At 42.4% G+C, this 13680-nt stretch overlaps 2 protein-coding genes across 3 annotated transcripts; one reads left to right on the top strand and one right to left on the bottom strand.

Annotated features, from left to right (window-relative positions):
- Positions 1–1045: 1045 nt before the first annotated feature.
- Positions 1046–4803, bottom strand: cavin2b (caveolae associated protein 2b). The gene is made up of 6 exons (XM_035150725.2): positions 4474–4803; positions 3882–4022; positions 3688–3789; positions 2792–3058; positions 2565–2717; positions 1046–1949 (listed from the first exon to the last, which is right to left on the bottom strand). The coding sequence occupies exons 1-6, from the start codon at positions 4693–4695 to the stop codon at positions 1629–1631; spliced, it is 1206 nt and encodes a 401-aa protein (XP_035006616.1). The 5' UTR covers positions 4696–4803; the 3' UTR covers positions 1046–1628.
- Positions 4804–5970: 1167 nt separating this feature from the next.
- Positions 5971–13213, top strand: vps16 (VPS16 core subunit of CORVET and HOPS complexes). Of its 2 annotated transcripts, none has more exons than XM_035150718.2 (24): positions 5971–6159; positions 6704–6792; positions 6888–6979; positions 7439–7567; positions 7652–7796; positions 7942–8057; positions 8134–8256; positions 8335–8390; positions 8502–8591; positions 8818–8989; positions 9110–9241; positions 9330–9457; positions 9551–9586; positions 9692–9800; positions 9947–10081; positions 10919–11024; positions 11121–11218; positions 11353–11457; positions 11777–11854; positions 12189–12275; positions 12355–12437; positions 12532–12628; positions 12719–12822; positions 12909–13213. In XM_035150718.2, exons 1-24 carry the CDS (start codon positions 6110–6112, stop codon positions 13042–13044), a joined length of 2496 nt encoding a protein of 831 aa, XP_035006609.1. In that variant the 5' UTR covers positions 5971–6109; the 3' UTR covers positions 13045–13213. The 2 variants fall into 2 exon arrangements, with proteins under 2 accessions (XP_035006609.1, XP_035006607.1); XM_035150716.2 differs by having other exon boundaries at positions 10916–11024; positions 12909–13212.
- Positions 13214–13680: the final 467 nt, after the last annotated feature.

Raw genomic sequence — 13680 nt, 5'->3', positions numbered from 1 at the left:
TTTTGTGTTAAAAGAATAATGTTTAACCTGAAAAAAACAAACTGATCAAACTGATAGATTTTTATTAAAGTTGATTTTCGATAAGTTTTATTTTGATCGGTTTGTTTAATCATCACTTTTATTAATACTGTGTCAGTAAGGAGTAACCGATCAACAACGGAATCAGATAGAAATCAGCAGAATCAATTGATTGGTTGAAAACAATTCAGACAGAACATCAGGAGAACATATTATGAAAGATCAAAGTAACTACAAAAGCAACCACACAAGAGCATCGGGAGAACATAAAGAGAACACTAGTAGAACATCAGGAGCACATTTGGAGAATGTTAGGAAAACATTAGGATCACTCCATGGGAACATTAGGGGAACATTGTCCAATCCATCAGTGGAATGTTAAAGTGATAGTTCACTTTCCTCATTATCTACTAAGCACTGTGATGGAGGGGGGTTGGTGAAGTGTTTGAGTCCACAAAACACTTCTGGAGTTTCAGGGGTAAAATTTGTTTTGGCAGAATCCAATATAACTGAAGTAACCGGTGACTGATTCTTCAGACGTAATAAAACAAACATAACATGCCTCCATGCTGCTCCTGTGGTGTCATCAAGTGTCTACAAGCCCCGACGTTCATATTTGAAGTCGTTACTTCTGGTAGTGGACATTTAGACTAAAAACTGACCCCCAAGTTGAATATGAATGTCGGGGCTTACGGACACTTGGATGACAGATAATGAGGTACTGATGGAAGTTACATTTTTCTGTGAACTATCCCTGTAAGGACTCTTTCCTCTAAAAACCTGAGAACCTCAGAGTGAGTCTGTTTAGGGAACATGGTGGAAGGTTCTTAATGGAACCTCAGAGGAACCTAAAGTTTAACTTGTATCAATCCCGAATGTTGAGAACCCTTGAGGAAACTCTTAGAACTCTACTTACCCCTCGAGTGGGTTTTGTGGGGAATGGGACTAGAGAGGAATGTGAGAGGAATGCTAGAGGAACTTTGGCAGAACCTCAAATTAAAACAGCTGTCTCAATTGAGTTATATTATTGTTATTGATCAGCTGATTATTAGTTATTGTGTTTATATCAGTCAGATGTAGTTTCAGAAAATAAGAATAAACTGTTTCATTCTCAGGTTTTCAGTCCAAGAACAGACGTCATTAAGGACCTGACCAAGAAACAAACGCTCTTAACTTTTGATGACATTATCACATGATCAGATCACGTGTGTGTGTGGACGTCCATCAATAAAGAAAATATTGATCCCAAAACAAATGTGTGCTCTAAAATATAAAGAAACACTTTCAGCTTTTGATAAATCCTCTTCTTGTTTTTCCCTCTGAGTGAGTCCTCCTGTTAATGGTCTTAATGCTAAGCTAAGCAGCTATTTCCCCCAGTTTAGAGCCATAATGATGTGGTTTCCTTTTGTTTACAGTCATTGTGCTCTTTATGTCATGTATATTAATCAACATTCATACAAATGTACTCATTAGCTGAAATGCTAATTTTCATTGGCAGTCTCTTTGCCATATGCTAAGCTAACCATCTTCTGGACTGTAACTATCAATTTAAACATGTGTCTCAGCAAAACAGGAAGAGGATTTGTCCAAAACTAAATATTAACGAGTGTTCAGCACTCTTCCTCCTTCTTCTCCTCTTCCTCCTCTCTTTTGTCCTCCTGAGGGAGGGTGGAGGACAGAGCGTACTCCTGACTGACTCCCTCTGAAACCACCGACTCATCTACCACCTCCTCACCTTCCTTAACCTCATCTATCACTTCCTCTTTCTCCTGCTCTGGCTCGCCTGGGGCCACCTGGGCATGGACCTCAGTGAAGGGGACCTCGAGGTCGCTGCTGCCCAGTGGGGAAAGCTGGACGTCGGCCTCGGTAGTAACAGACTCCCCGGTCTGAGCGGAGGCATCAGGAGGCTGAGAGTCAGAGCTGCTGCGAGGCTGAAAACAAAGACAGAGAGGTCAGAGGTCACAGGAATGGCAACGGAACTCTGGGAACCCTAATGGAACTTTTGTGGAACCTCAGGTGAACCTGAAATGGACTTTGTGGAACCTTTGTGAAAAACTTTGAGAACGTAAGAGAAATTAAAGCTATCAGGAATTCTTTGGAGAACGTTGGTGAAACATTTTGGATACTTCAGGAGAACCCTGAGAAAGGCCCTGAACAAAACCTTTCTTGAACCATGTCGAAAAATTCGGGGAATGTCAGAGAAACTTATACTTTGAACTTATCTAAGATGAGGAACCATATAAGAAGCTAGTCCCAACCAAATTAAGTGAACTTCAGTAGAGCCTCACAGGTATTGTAGTAGAAAATGTTAATGGACCGTCACAGCTATTAAAGGAGAACAATGGGGATCTCGGGGGAATGTTGCAGAAACTTTGAGCTAACATCACATGAATTTGAGGGAGACTTTAGTGGAACCTTGAGGGAATTTTAGGCAGACCTTGTGTGGAACAGTCACAGGGATATTAAGGAATATTTATGAAACTTGGGAGAATCTTTACAAGATGGTAGAACGCTAGAGGAACATAGAACAACAAAGATCCTGGCACCTTCCGGATGCTGAAGGTCAAAGGTGAAACCTTCAGATTGGAGGTTTTCAGTTTGATTTTCTCTCGTTGCTCCACAGAAACAATCTTTGTTCCGATCTTGTTCATCTTCTTCTCGATGTTATGTCTGGAGAATGCCTTCTTCAGACTGTCCACCTGCAGAGAGAGAGACAGTTATACACCTGTGGTCCATCCACCTGACTCAACACCTGTCTGTCTGTGGTTCTCACCTTCTTAAGACTGGATCGTTTCAGTTTCTCGGCTCTGGACTTCTCCATGTTCTCCAAGTCATGAGGCCACGCCTCCTCATCCTCCAGCTCTGCCTCCAGACCGACGTCCTCATCAGATGATAGGTCAATGGTGTGGAGCCCGCCCTCCTGAGACTGGTTGCCATCGGTGACGCAAGGTGCTGATTCCTCACCTTCCTCCAGAATCTCATCCCGAGGGAACGGTGGAGGATCCTTCACAAAAACACTGGAGGGGATCTCTGTCTCCTCCTGGGGGAGAGAACAGCAGAATGTGTCTCATGCTAAAGGAACTACAGTCAAAGCACAGAGGATTTCCACAGAACCTAAAAATAACCGGAGGGAAAGCCGTGAGATGGAAAATGTCTCAGGAACCTCACAGGGTTCGAAAGGGAACTAATTAAACTACAGTAAGAGAGTGTATGGAAAACCTTTATGGAATGTTAAAGGAATCTAGAGGATATTTATGTGAGTCCTGGAGGAGCCGCAGAGGAACAACAGAACAATGCTAGAGGAAGCTCAGTGGAACCTGAACTGATGTTACCATGACAACCAGACCACATGATCACAGTCCAGTTTTACAGCTCACTTCCTGCTGCAGATGAGGACCAAATAAGGTCAAAGACTGAAAACTACTGACAGAGAGAGATAGAGAGAGGGGGTGGCTGTGTGAATGACTGACAGGGGAAGACTTCATCTCCCAGCATGCTTCAGTGTGTCTGGCGTCTGATTCTTACTGTTCTGGGTTTGTACCCTCATGGTTGATCTACTTTTTGTAAGTTGTGTTGGATAAAAGCATCAGTTAAATGATATGTAATGTAATGTACTGGACCAGGACTGATGGAAACTTTTGACCTCTGACCTCTGACCTCTGACCTTACCTGGAAGATGAGAACCTTGAAGTTGTTCCTGCTGATCAGGTGGGCATGGTTTGCCTCCAGTTTCTTCACTTGGACGCCCTGACGCTCCATCCTGTCACGCACCTGCGAAGACACCACACACAATACACATTGACATTGACAGGTGTGAGATATTGACTGACAGGTAATACATTGATTGACAGGTGAGCGTGTACCTCCTTCATGGTGACGGACAGCTTGCGGCTTTTGTCCAGAAGTTTACTGACGGTGTTTGATGTGTGACTGTGACTCTTTGACAGTTTGGTCATATCAGCCTGGATCCCTCTGACCACGCCCTCCATCTCTACCTGGTGCCCCTGCAACACAACAATCAATACACCAATCAATACATCAATACAGGTCAAAACATGTCAGAATTCTAACATCTGGAAAACAGCTGCTTTATTCTGCAGCGACAACATGTGATGTTTGACTGAGACATAACTTTCATGGGAGAACGACACAGAGGAGGTGAAGAACATGGAGTCAATAGGAAAATTTAATTTAGGTTTGGACACATTTTTCATTCAGTTCCGACTCTTTTAGTAACTTTACTATGACTCTGTTATTGATTCTATTATTGATTCTATTATTGACTATTATTGACTCCTACACTGACTCATAGACTGAGTCCAGTTCCACAAGACGGTAAACTGGTCTCTGGGCTGAGCTCAGTAAGTGTCAGTGAGTGTCTATAGGTTGTACGTGAGCATCTGTTGGTGTCTGTGCATATTGGTTGGTGTCTGTGAAGCCTCTGCAGTCTCTCACCTCCATCTTGTGCTGGTTTTCCTGAACAGCATCCAACATGTTGACCAGTTTGTCGAGCAGAGTGAGGACGGTGATGGCGTTGACGGGACCCTGACTCATTTTCTCAGGCTCAAACCCTGCCAGGAGGGAGGAGGGCGAGTCCTGGTCCTGGTCTTGGTCCTGGTCCTGGTTCTGGGGGGGGACCAGCAGGTCCTGGCTCTGGTGTGTCTCAGTTGTCACCATGATTCTTCAGTTGAACTAAAAACTCAAAGACTTTTCTGTAAAAAACACTGTGGAATCTGCCTCGCCCTCCCAGCCTGTGTGTGTGTGTGTGTGTGTGTGCTGCGCTCTGATTGGTTGGCTCAGAGGAAAACTTTCCATCTAACTTCCCTGTGAAGCTTCCACACCTTTAACTCCTTCACTGCCTGAACCTGAAACATGAAAAGGCTTTTATTCTGAAGATTTTATTATTGTTTCCTGTTGATAGGGTTAGCCCTAACCTTAAAAAAAATCACAAAATCAATACAAATAATTTTTTTTTAACAAAACGAAAAATGTTGGAACTAAAAACATACAATTTTACTAATTTTGTTGAAAGGAAAAAAAGGTTAACTTACTTGAACACATTTATAATATACATTACAAGTTAAACGTAATACATTTAAAATATAACCAATATCATGAACATTGTGGATTCATGTGATGATTCTGTATTTTTCTTCTGGTTATTTTTTATTAAATTTTTTTTATTTGGACCTATGAGTCTGACATAGTGTGGATTTATTAGGAATTAATAGAATATAAGTACAAATTTAAATGATGATGTAAATATAAAAACAAAATAATTAAAACATGAATTTATATTATTTGTTATTTATTAAACTTTAAAAAACTTAACTAAATTTATAAATTAAAGTGAATGTCATTGGAAGAGCTGAAAGAGTTAACTCTCTCGCTCTCTCTCTACCACACCCAGGGGGGAGGGGTGTGTTACCATTACGACCAGGCTGTGTGTGTGTGTGTGTGTGTGTGTGTGTGTGTGTGTGTGTGTGTGTGTGTGTGTGTGTGTGTATGTGTTTGGTTTAGTGTCTGTAATGTTTTTAAGGTGAAGTCATCTGGAAGGAAACCTCTCTCTCTCTCTCTGCGTGTTAATGTCTCTTGCCATCTGTTTATGGAAAACATTAACGTTAAAAGCTAAAAACAATTAAACGATTAAACATTGAATTTAAGAGACACAAAAAAGAAGAAATATTATATTAACCTAACCCTATTTATTTTATTTTTTTAACGTTTTAATATAAGCTTTTTTCAAACTTAACTAAACTTTTTAAAATGCTGAAAAATATTAATCAATAAATCAATGTCTTTTAAAAGTCAAATAGTACATTTTAAAAGTAGATTTCATCAATCACGTTCTTTCTTTATTTTGTTTTTAAACGTTTCTGGTGTTTTTCGGCCTGTGAGGCGCATGTTGGCCACCAGGGGGCGAAGACACGAAACACATGCTGCTCATAGAACCGTAGAAGAAGAAGATGCTGTGGTTTCTGATCAGCTGACTTTTGAGGTTCATCAGTGAAGCTAACTGTGAAGCTAACTGTGAAGCTAACGCTGTTCACCGTTCAACTGAACGTGTTGTCTTCTCTCCAGGGGAAACAACATGGCGTTCATCACAGCCAACTGGAACCCGCTGGGAGAAGCTTTTTATCGGTCAGTTTATTTTCTCTTTCCCGGTCTGACGGCTTCTAACAGTTAGCCGTGCAGCTAACCACACACACAGTAGCTGAATGCAGGCTAACAGTTAGCTACAGGTGTAACTGTGTCTGTTAGCATCGTCACTGTGTCGGTGACAGTGCTAACGTTAGCTTCAGGCTAGCTTTAGATTTCATTTCATTGTATGAGGGGACGGTGTTAGCTGTGTTAGCTGTGTTAGCTCTGTTATCAGTCAGTCATTCAAAACCGGTGTGCCAGACACAACAGATGACGTCGGCAGAGTTTGATTCCTGACAAACGGAGCAGGAGTATTCAGCCAATCAGAGAACAGCCTGGTAAACGAGTGACGTCGCTGTCGGTGAGAAGTTTACATGTGTATCAAGTCGTTGATTGCAGTCAGGAAGAAGACGCAGATCAATAGGTGGCGGTACTGCACCTTGACGTTGGTCGCCCCCGGCCAATAAACTGAACAGAAGAAGTGTGTGTGTATGTGTGTATGTATGTGTGTGTGTTTTGTTGACATGTTGTTGTTTATGTGCAGTAAATCAGAGCTGTACGACATGAGCTGGAACATACGTGATGGACTGAGAGACAGTTTGGTGGCTGCAGCACCGTATGGAGGACCAATAGGTACACACACACTCAATCTCTCTTTCACTCACACACCCACACTCGCTCACTCACTCTCTCTCTCTCCCTCTCTCCCTCACCTCTCTGTCTCTCAGCTCTCCTCAGAGAACCTCACAGACGTTCTCCAAGTTCTCGTCCTCAACTGGAAATTTATTCTGCATCTGGAGTCGCTGTTGCCAGTTTTCCTGTAAGAACACCTTCATTTAAACTGCATTCAGACTGAACTCTGGAAAATCTCCAGACAATCTCCAGACATTCTCCAGAGGAGTCGATGTGGGGGGGTTGATGACGCTTGTAAAATGACACAAAAATGAAAAAAAGAAAAAAGTGTCAGGATGAAAAGTGGAGTCACACACATAGAAGATAAAGACAAAGATGAACCAAGAGTTTGTGGTTAAAAGAACTGACGACGGCCTCGATGTAAAAAAACAAAACAAAATGTGATCTCTGCAGCAGAGGTAATACGTCACTTCCTGTTTGCGGCTCCGCCCCTCACATGAATCCTGTTTGTTGTGAGTCTGAGCAGAAAGTCTCCTGCTGCTTCATGTGAAAGATAAACTGTGGAGAAAGTCCAGAGATCCTCTGCAGCTCACCCAGACACACTTAAAGAACCTGTCTCTCTGACCTGCCTGTCTCTGTGTCTCAGTGGAAAAGTGGACCTGTGGTCCAGTTGGGTTGGTCGGTCACTGACGAGTTGTTGTGTGTTCAAGAAGACGGATCAGTTCTGATCTACGATCTGTTCGGATCCTTCAAGAGACACTTCAGTATGGGTCAGGTCAGTGTGGTAACTAGTTAACTAATGACCTAACTAACACTATTGGTGAGGTCAGTCTGGTAACTAGTCTCTTGTCTCTAACAGGAAGTGGTCCAGACTCAGGTGTTGGAGGCCAAAGTGTTTCACTCTCCGTATGGAACAGGTGTTGCCATAGTAACCGGCTCGTCTCGCTTCACCTTAGCCACCAACATTGACGACCTGAAGCTCCGCAGATTACCTGAAGTCCCAGGTAACACCTGTTTATCACCTGGTTACTCTCTCTGTCTCTCTCTGCACCTGTCAGCCTCTCTGTTGGCCTTTCTTTCTCTGTTTACTTGTCTCTCCCTCTCCATTGACCCATTTTTCCCTCTCTGCACCTGTCTGTCTCTCCTCAGGTCTTCAGGGGAAGCCATCTTGTTGGGTCGTCCTGACTCAGGACAGACAGACCAAAGTTCTTCTGTCCATCGGACCTGAACTCTTCATCCTGGACAACACGTCCTGTACTGCTGTGGTGAGACAGACACATGGAAATACAGACGTGTAGCGAGACAGACAGGAATCTAACCTCACCTGTCTCACTGTCTCAGTGTCCTCCAGGTCTCGGTCCACAGGGGGGCAGCATCGTCCACATGTCTGTGTCTTTCAGCTATAAATATCTGGCTCTCTATACTGACACGGGACACCTGTGGACAGGCCCCTCCCACCTCCAGGTGAGCTCCTCTGCTGTCCAATCATTTCTCAGAGGGCAGTGTCTGTGTGAGACTGACAGCTGATGTTTTTGTCTGTAGGACAAACTGAGTGAAATTGACACCAAGAAAACGACGACTCCCAAACAGATGGTGTGGTATGTTAACCTGTCTCACTGTCTTAACGCATCTCACTGTCTTTAGCTGACTCCCTGGTTTTACCTGTCTGTCTTGTTTGTTCACCCGTTGACCTGTCTCACTCTTTCTAGGTGTCGCAGACCAAAGAGTCAGCAGCCGTCTGTGGTGCTGATGTGGGACAGACTCCTCCTGGTGGCTGGAGTCTGCGGTGACAGCATCCAGTATCCTTAAAACCAGATCTGAACTGGTTCAGTTCTGGTTCCAGTCTGATCCAGAACTGAACCGGTTCAGACTGGAACCAGAACTGAATCAGTTCATACTTGTGTTGTGCGACCAGAAGGTTTTCTTCCTGGGCCTTGTCAAGGTTCTCTGGGTTCAGTTTGAGGCTCTCCTATAGATTCTGGTTCTCACAGAGCGACTTGTTTGAACCTTGACCTCTGACGCCAGGTTCCCTGTGGAGGATCCGTGTGTTCTGGTTGGAGAACTTGATGGAGTTCGGGTTATCAGCTCCTCCAGTCAGGAGCTTCTTCAGGAGGTTCCTCTGGTCTGTCAGGAAATCTTCAAGATCGCTTCCATGGCTCCTGGAGCTCTGCTGCTGGAGGCGCACCGCGAGTACCAGGTACCTGTCTGTATGAACGCCAGTCGGTCTGTCTGTACGCCTGTCTGTCTGTCTGTCAGACAGTATGTGTGTTGATGTGTGTGTGTGTGTGTGTGTGTGTGTGTGTGTGTGTGTGTGTAGAAGTCCAGTCAGAAGGCTGATGAGTACCTGAGGGAGATCAAAGAGCAAAGCATGTTGGGAGAAGCAGTCAGACAGTGTGTGGAGGCGGCAGGTCACGAGTACGACTCCAACACCCAGAGGTCTTTGCTGCGGGTGAGACACAGTGACCTGAGGTCAGAGGTCAGATTATAAACATACCTGAGGTCATTACATGACTGTAATGTGGCATCTCCTCCTGCAGGCGGCATCCTTTGGGAAGTGTTTCCTGACGGACTTCAGTCCGGATCATTTTGTGTCGACCTGCCGAGAACTGCGAGTCCTGAACGCCGTCAGAGAGAACGCCGTGGGTCTGCCGCTCACACACACCCAGTATCCTCACTGCACAGGGGCCTCATGGGAGATGTAGTGTCATAGACTGTATTCTGTTACCATGATGACAAACTCCTTGACCTTTGACCTAAGGTTTAAACAGATGACTCTGCAGGTGCTGATAGACAGGTGAGTGGAACCTGTCTGTCTGTGTATACCTGTCTGTCTCCTATATGTCTGTTTCACCTGTCTGTCTGTTATCTGACTCTCTCTCGCTACATGTCTGTCTCTCAGGCTGGTGTATCGACAGTTTTATCCGTTAGCGATAGAAATCTGTCGTTACCTGAAGATTCCTGATTATCAGGGCGTCAGTCGGGTCCTTAAACACTGGGCGTCCTGTAAGGTAACCTGTCTCACCTGACCCACTCACATCCCCTGACCCCGCCTCCTTCCTTAAAATCTATAGAATCAATATCCAAAAGTAATTTTTTGTACTTTGTTAGTTTTAAGATTGGCTCACCTGTATGATGTCATTATGGGTGTGTCCAGGTGCAGCAGAAGGACCTATCAGATGAGTCCATTGCCCGAGCGGTGTGTGTGAAGGTGGGAGACTCACCGGGTGTTTCTTATTCTCACATCGCAGCGAAAGCCTACGAGTGTGGACGCACTGAGCTCGCAATCAAGGTAACAGAGTCCCACACACATGAGTCTCTGTGACATCACTACCTGAGAAGTCATAAATGGATACATATATATAAGTTTGGTAGATATTTTATTTTACCTGCATATCTCTGAGGTTTCTTCCTTTTTTTCCTGTGAATGAAGTGTCTTGGGTAGTTTTACTCTTGTTTAGTTAAGAACAGAGGATGTGGCTCCTTGTTAACATCTATGAGACAAATTGATTTGTGATTATGAGACAAATAAAATGGGATTGATTGATGCAACAGTATAGTCCATATAGTCTTCTTAAGGTATTGTACAAATTATTGTATTTTACATGTTGTAGTATTTTACATGTCACAGTATTGTAGATTACAGTATTTTGTATCATTTTTGTAAATATGACAGTATTTTACATGTTGTAGTATTATATATCATAGTATTTTACATATTACATTATTGTATATACATGACAGAATTTTACGTGTTTCTGTCTTGTAGATATTTACATGTCACAGTTTTGTAGATGGTATAGTATTGTAAATGTACTATTTTAGATATTGTAGTATTTTACATGTGACAGTATTGTAGATATTATAGTATTTCAGATGTTGCACTATTGTAGATATGACAGAATTTTACGTCACAGTTTTGTAGATGGTATAGTATTTTACATGTTAGTCTTGTAGATATTATGGTATGTTACAGTATTTTAGATATTATAGTATATTTGATGTTACAGTCTTGTAGATGTATTGTAGACGTTGAAGTGCTATAGGTATATTGTAGTATTATAATATTGTAGGTGTGTTGTATATATTGTGTAGATTAATAGTTGTGTTTTGTTTGTCTCCTGAGCTGTTGGACTTTGAGGCTCGTTCTGGAGAACAGGTCCCTCTGCTGTTGAAGATGAAGAGGAGTCAGTTGGCTCTGAGCAAAGCTGTGGAGAGTGGGGACACGGACCTGGGTGAGTGAGCCAGGTGTATGATGATGTCAATGAGTCATTCACCTGTGTGATAGGTGTATGATGATGTCACTGATGGACACACCTGTGTGTTGTCAGTTTACACTGTCGTCACTTACCTGAAGAATGAGATGAACAGAGGAGATTTCTTCATGACTCTGAGGAACCAACCAGTCGCCCTCAGCCTCTACAGACAGGTACGCACCTTCATCATTAACATCCTCTTTAATCTGTTGATGTGTCTGATGTGTGATTGGTGGATTTGATGACCTCACCTTTGATCAGTTTTTGTATTGATTATTGGTTATTAATTGATGTGTGTGTGTTTCAGTTCTGTAAACTTCAGGAACAGGAAACTCTGAAGGATCTTTATAATCAGGACGATGATCATCAGGAACTCGCCAACTACTACGTGACATCCAGTTATAGAGAGAAGGTAAATTACTCAGAGGAACGTATAACATATACATGGATTCTACATTCTATTATACATATACAGACATTCATGTCCAGGACACATTTTTATTCATACCTGTTGACATGTGATTGTACATGTGATTCCTTAAAGGTCGTCATAGTAACAAGATGTTAAAAATGATGTTGACACCTGAAGCTTTGACCAATGATTGTCACGTTTTCATTCAAAAAATGTATAAACTGATTTTTGTCATTTATAAGTTCAAAAATTAGTTTTTGCTCTGTGTCTCTAAAATTGATGTATACCTGTCCGTGTCTCTGTACATGTCTGTGTGCAGAGGTTAGAGAGCCGTCTGTCTCTCCTGCAGAGCGCTGTGGACGAATACAACAAAGCAAAAAACGATTTTTCATCAAAGGTGTAAACATGTTTAAATTAAATGTTATTACATAATAATGAAATATAAATGTTATATAGTACATTTTATATTTGTATGTAAATGTTATTTATTTTATTTTATTTAGCATATTTTAGTGGTATATGTACATTGTATTTATTAATGTAAATGTTATGTATTATATTAATATAATATTACATTTGATTATTATTTTATTTTTATTTGCTGATTTAAAGATGAACAGGTACATGACTCAAAGATTTTTCACACAGTCATCACTCTGTCAGGTTGTTTGTCTCATTAATGGACGAGTCTGTGTTTACATTAGTTTGTTATTAAAATATTTTATCTTCAGGCCACTGAGGAGGAGATGCGTCTCCTTCGTTTTCAACGAAAACTGGATGACGAGAAGGGGGCGGGTCTTCTTGGGCTGTCACTCCAGGTAAATAAATAAATCAGTCGGTGGACAGGATGTTGTCACTGTGTGGGTTATGATGTCACTTGCTGTGTCCCATCGCCAGGGGACCATGGAGGCTCTGCTGTCGTTAGGTCTTCACAAACAAACGGAACAACTCTACCGAGACTTCAGAGTCCCAGACAAGAGGTGAGATAGGTCCTGCTTCTATAACTATGTGTCTGTCTCTCATCTGTCTGTCTCTTACCTGCCTGTCTCTTACCTGCCTGTCTCTTGCACACAGGTATTGGTGGTTGAAACTGAAGTCTCTAGCGGAGAAGGAAGAGTGGGAGGAGTTAGAGAAGTTCTCAAAGAGCAAGAAGTCTCCTATTGGCTACCTGGTAAGAAAAAGGTGTTGCTGTTTTAAATATAGTTTTCGCTGGTGAACATTAAATAAACACAGATGAGCCTGAGCTCCGTCTTTTCTTCAGGCCTTTGTGGACGTTTGTATGAAGTGTAACAACAAGTACGAAGCTAAGAAGTACGTTTCCAAGGTAACTCCTGAGCAGAAGGTCAAAGCTCACCTGGCGGTCAGGTAAGACACAACACCTGTGACATCATCAAACAGTTGAGCCCAGATCACTCGGATAACTCGTAACCAGTAACAACCCTAACCCTCAGTGACCTTGAGGGGGCAGCAGACGCTGCCATCGAGCGCAGGAACGAGGCAGAGATGGGGGCTGTCCTTTCCAGATGCTCCGCCTCTGACCGGCTGCTGATTGACAGGCTGAACCGAGCTGCAGCTGCCAAGAAGTGATTCAACTTCTCATGTAATGATCGATATGATTTGATCACAGACGTGTTGCCATGGCAACCTGTTACTCTTTCTCTTCATGTGCATTGATCTCATATTATGCTTTATGTATTGCTTGATCAATTTTCACCCCCCACACACACACACACACACACACACACACTCACTCAGTAAAACTGTCAAACAGAAGAATAAAATGTAAACAAACTTCAGACGGACTCTTGTCTCTGCAATGTTTCTGTCCTTTTATTTCTCTGATCATTTCCCCTTCCTGTTTATAACATTACCTTCACATTAACAGCTTGTTACCAGAAAACCAGTGAGATGTTTTGAGTAAAAGGTCAGTGTTTATGTTTTTATATTTTAAATGATTATTGTCTTTCTTAGTTTAGCTTATTTGTATTTGTTTGTATTTTCACCTTGAAATATCCAAGTGATAAAAACAGATCAACTCAACCAACCAGTTTTTATCTCTTTGATAAACCATGACTGAGAATCTACTTTTACTTTCAAACTATTTATCTGCTCGTTGTGTCCGGAGCTTTTAGACTCATTAGTACCTCCGTTGTCATGGAGATGTCAGTTGTCATGGAAATGTGTGAGCAGGTGACATCCGGTGGTTGAGATTTATTTACCAGG

Source organism: Hippoglossus stenolepis, chromosome 24 (assembly GCF_022539355.2).
Source record: "Hippoglossus stenolepis isolate QCI-W04-F060 chromosome 24, HSTE1.2, whole genome shotgun sequence".
Lineage (NCBI taxonomy): Eukaryota > Metazoa > Chordata > Actinopteri > Pleuronectiformes > Pleuronectidae > Hippoglossus > Hippoglossus stenolepis.
Note: the sequence above shows the minus strand (reverse complement) of the source record. Positions and strands in the feature narration are given on the sequence as shown.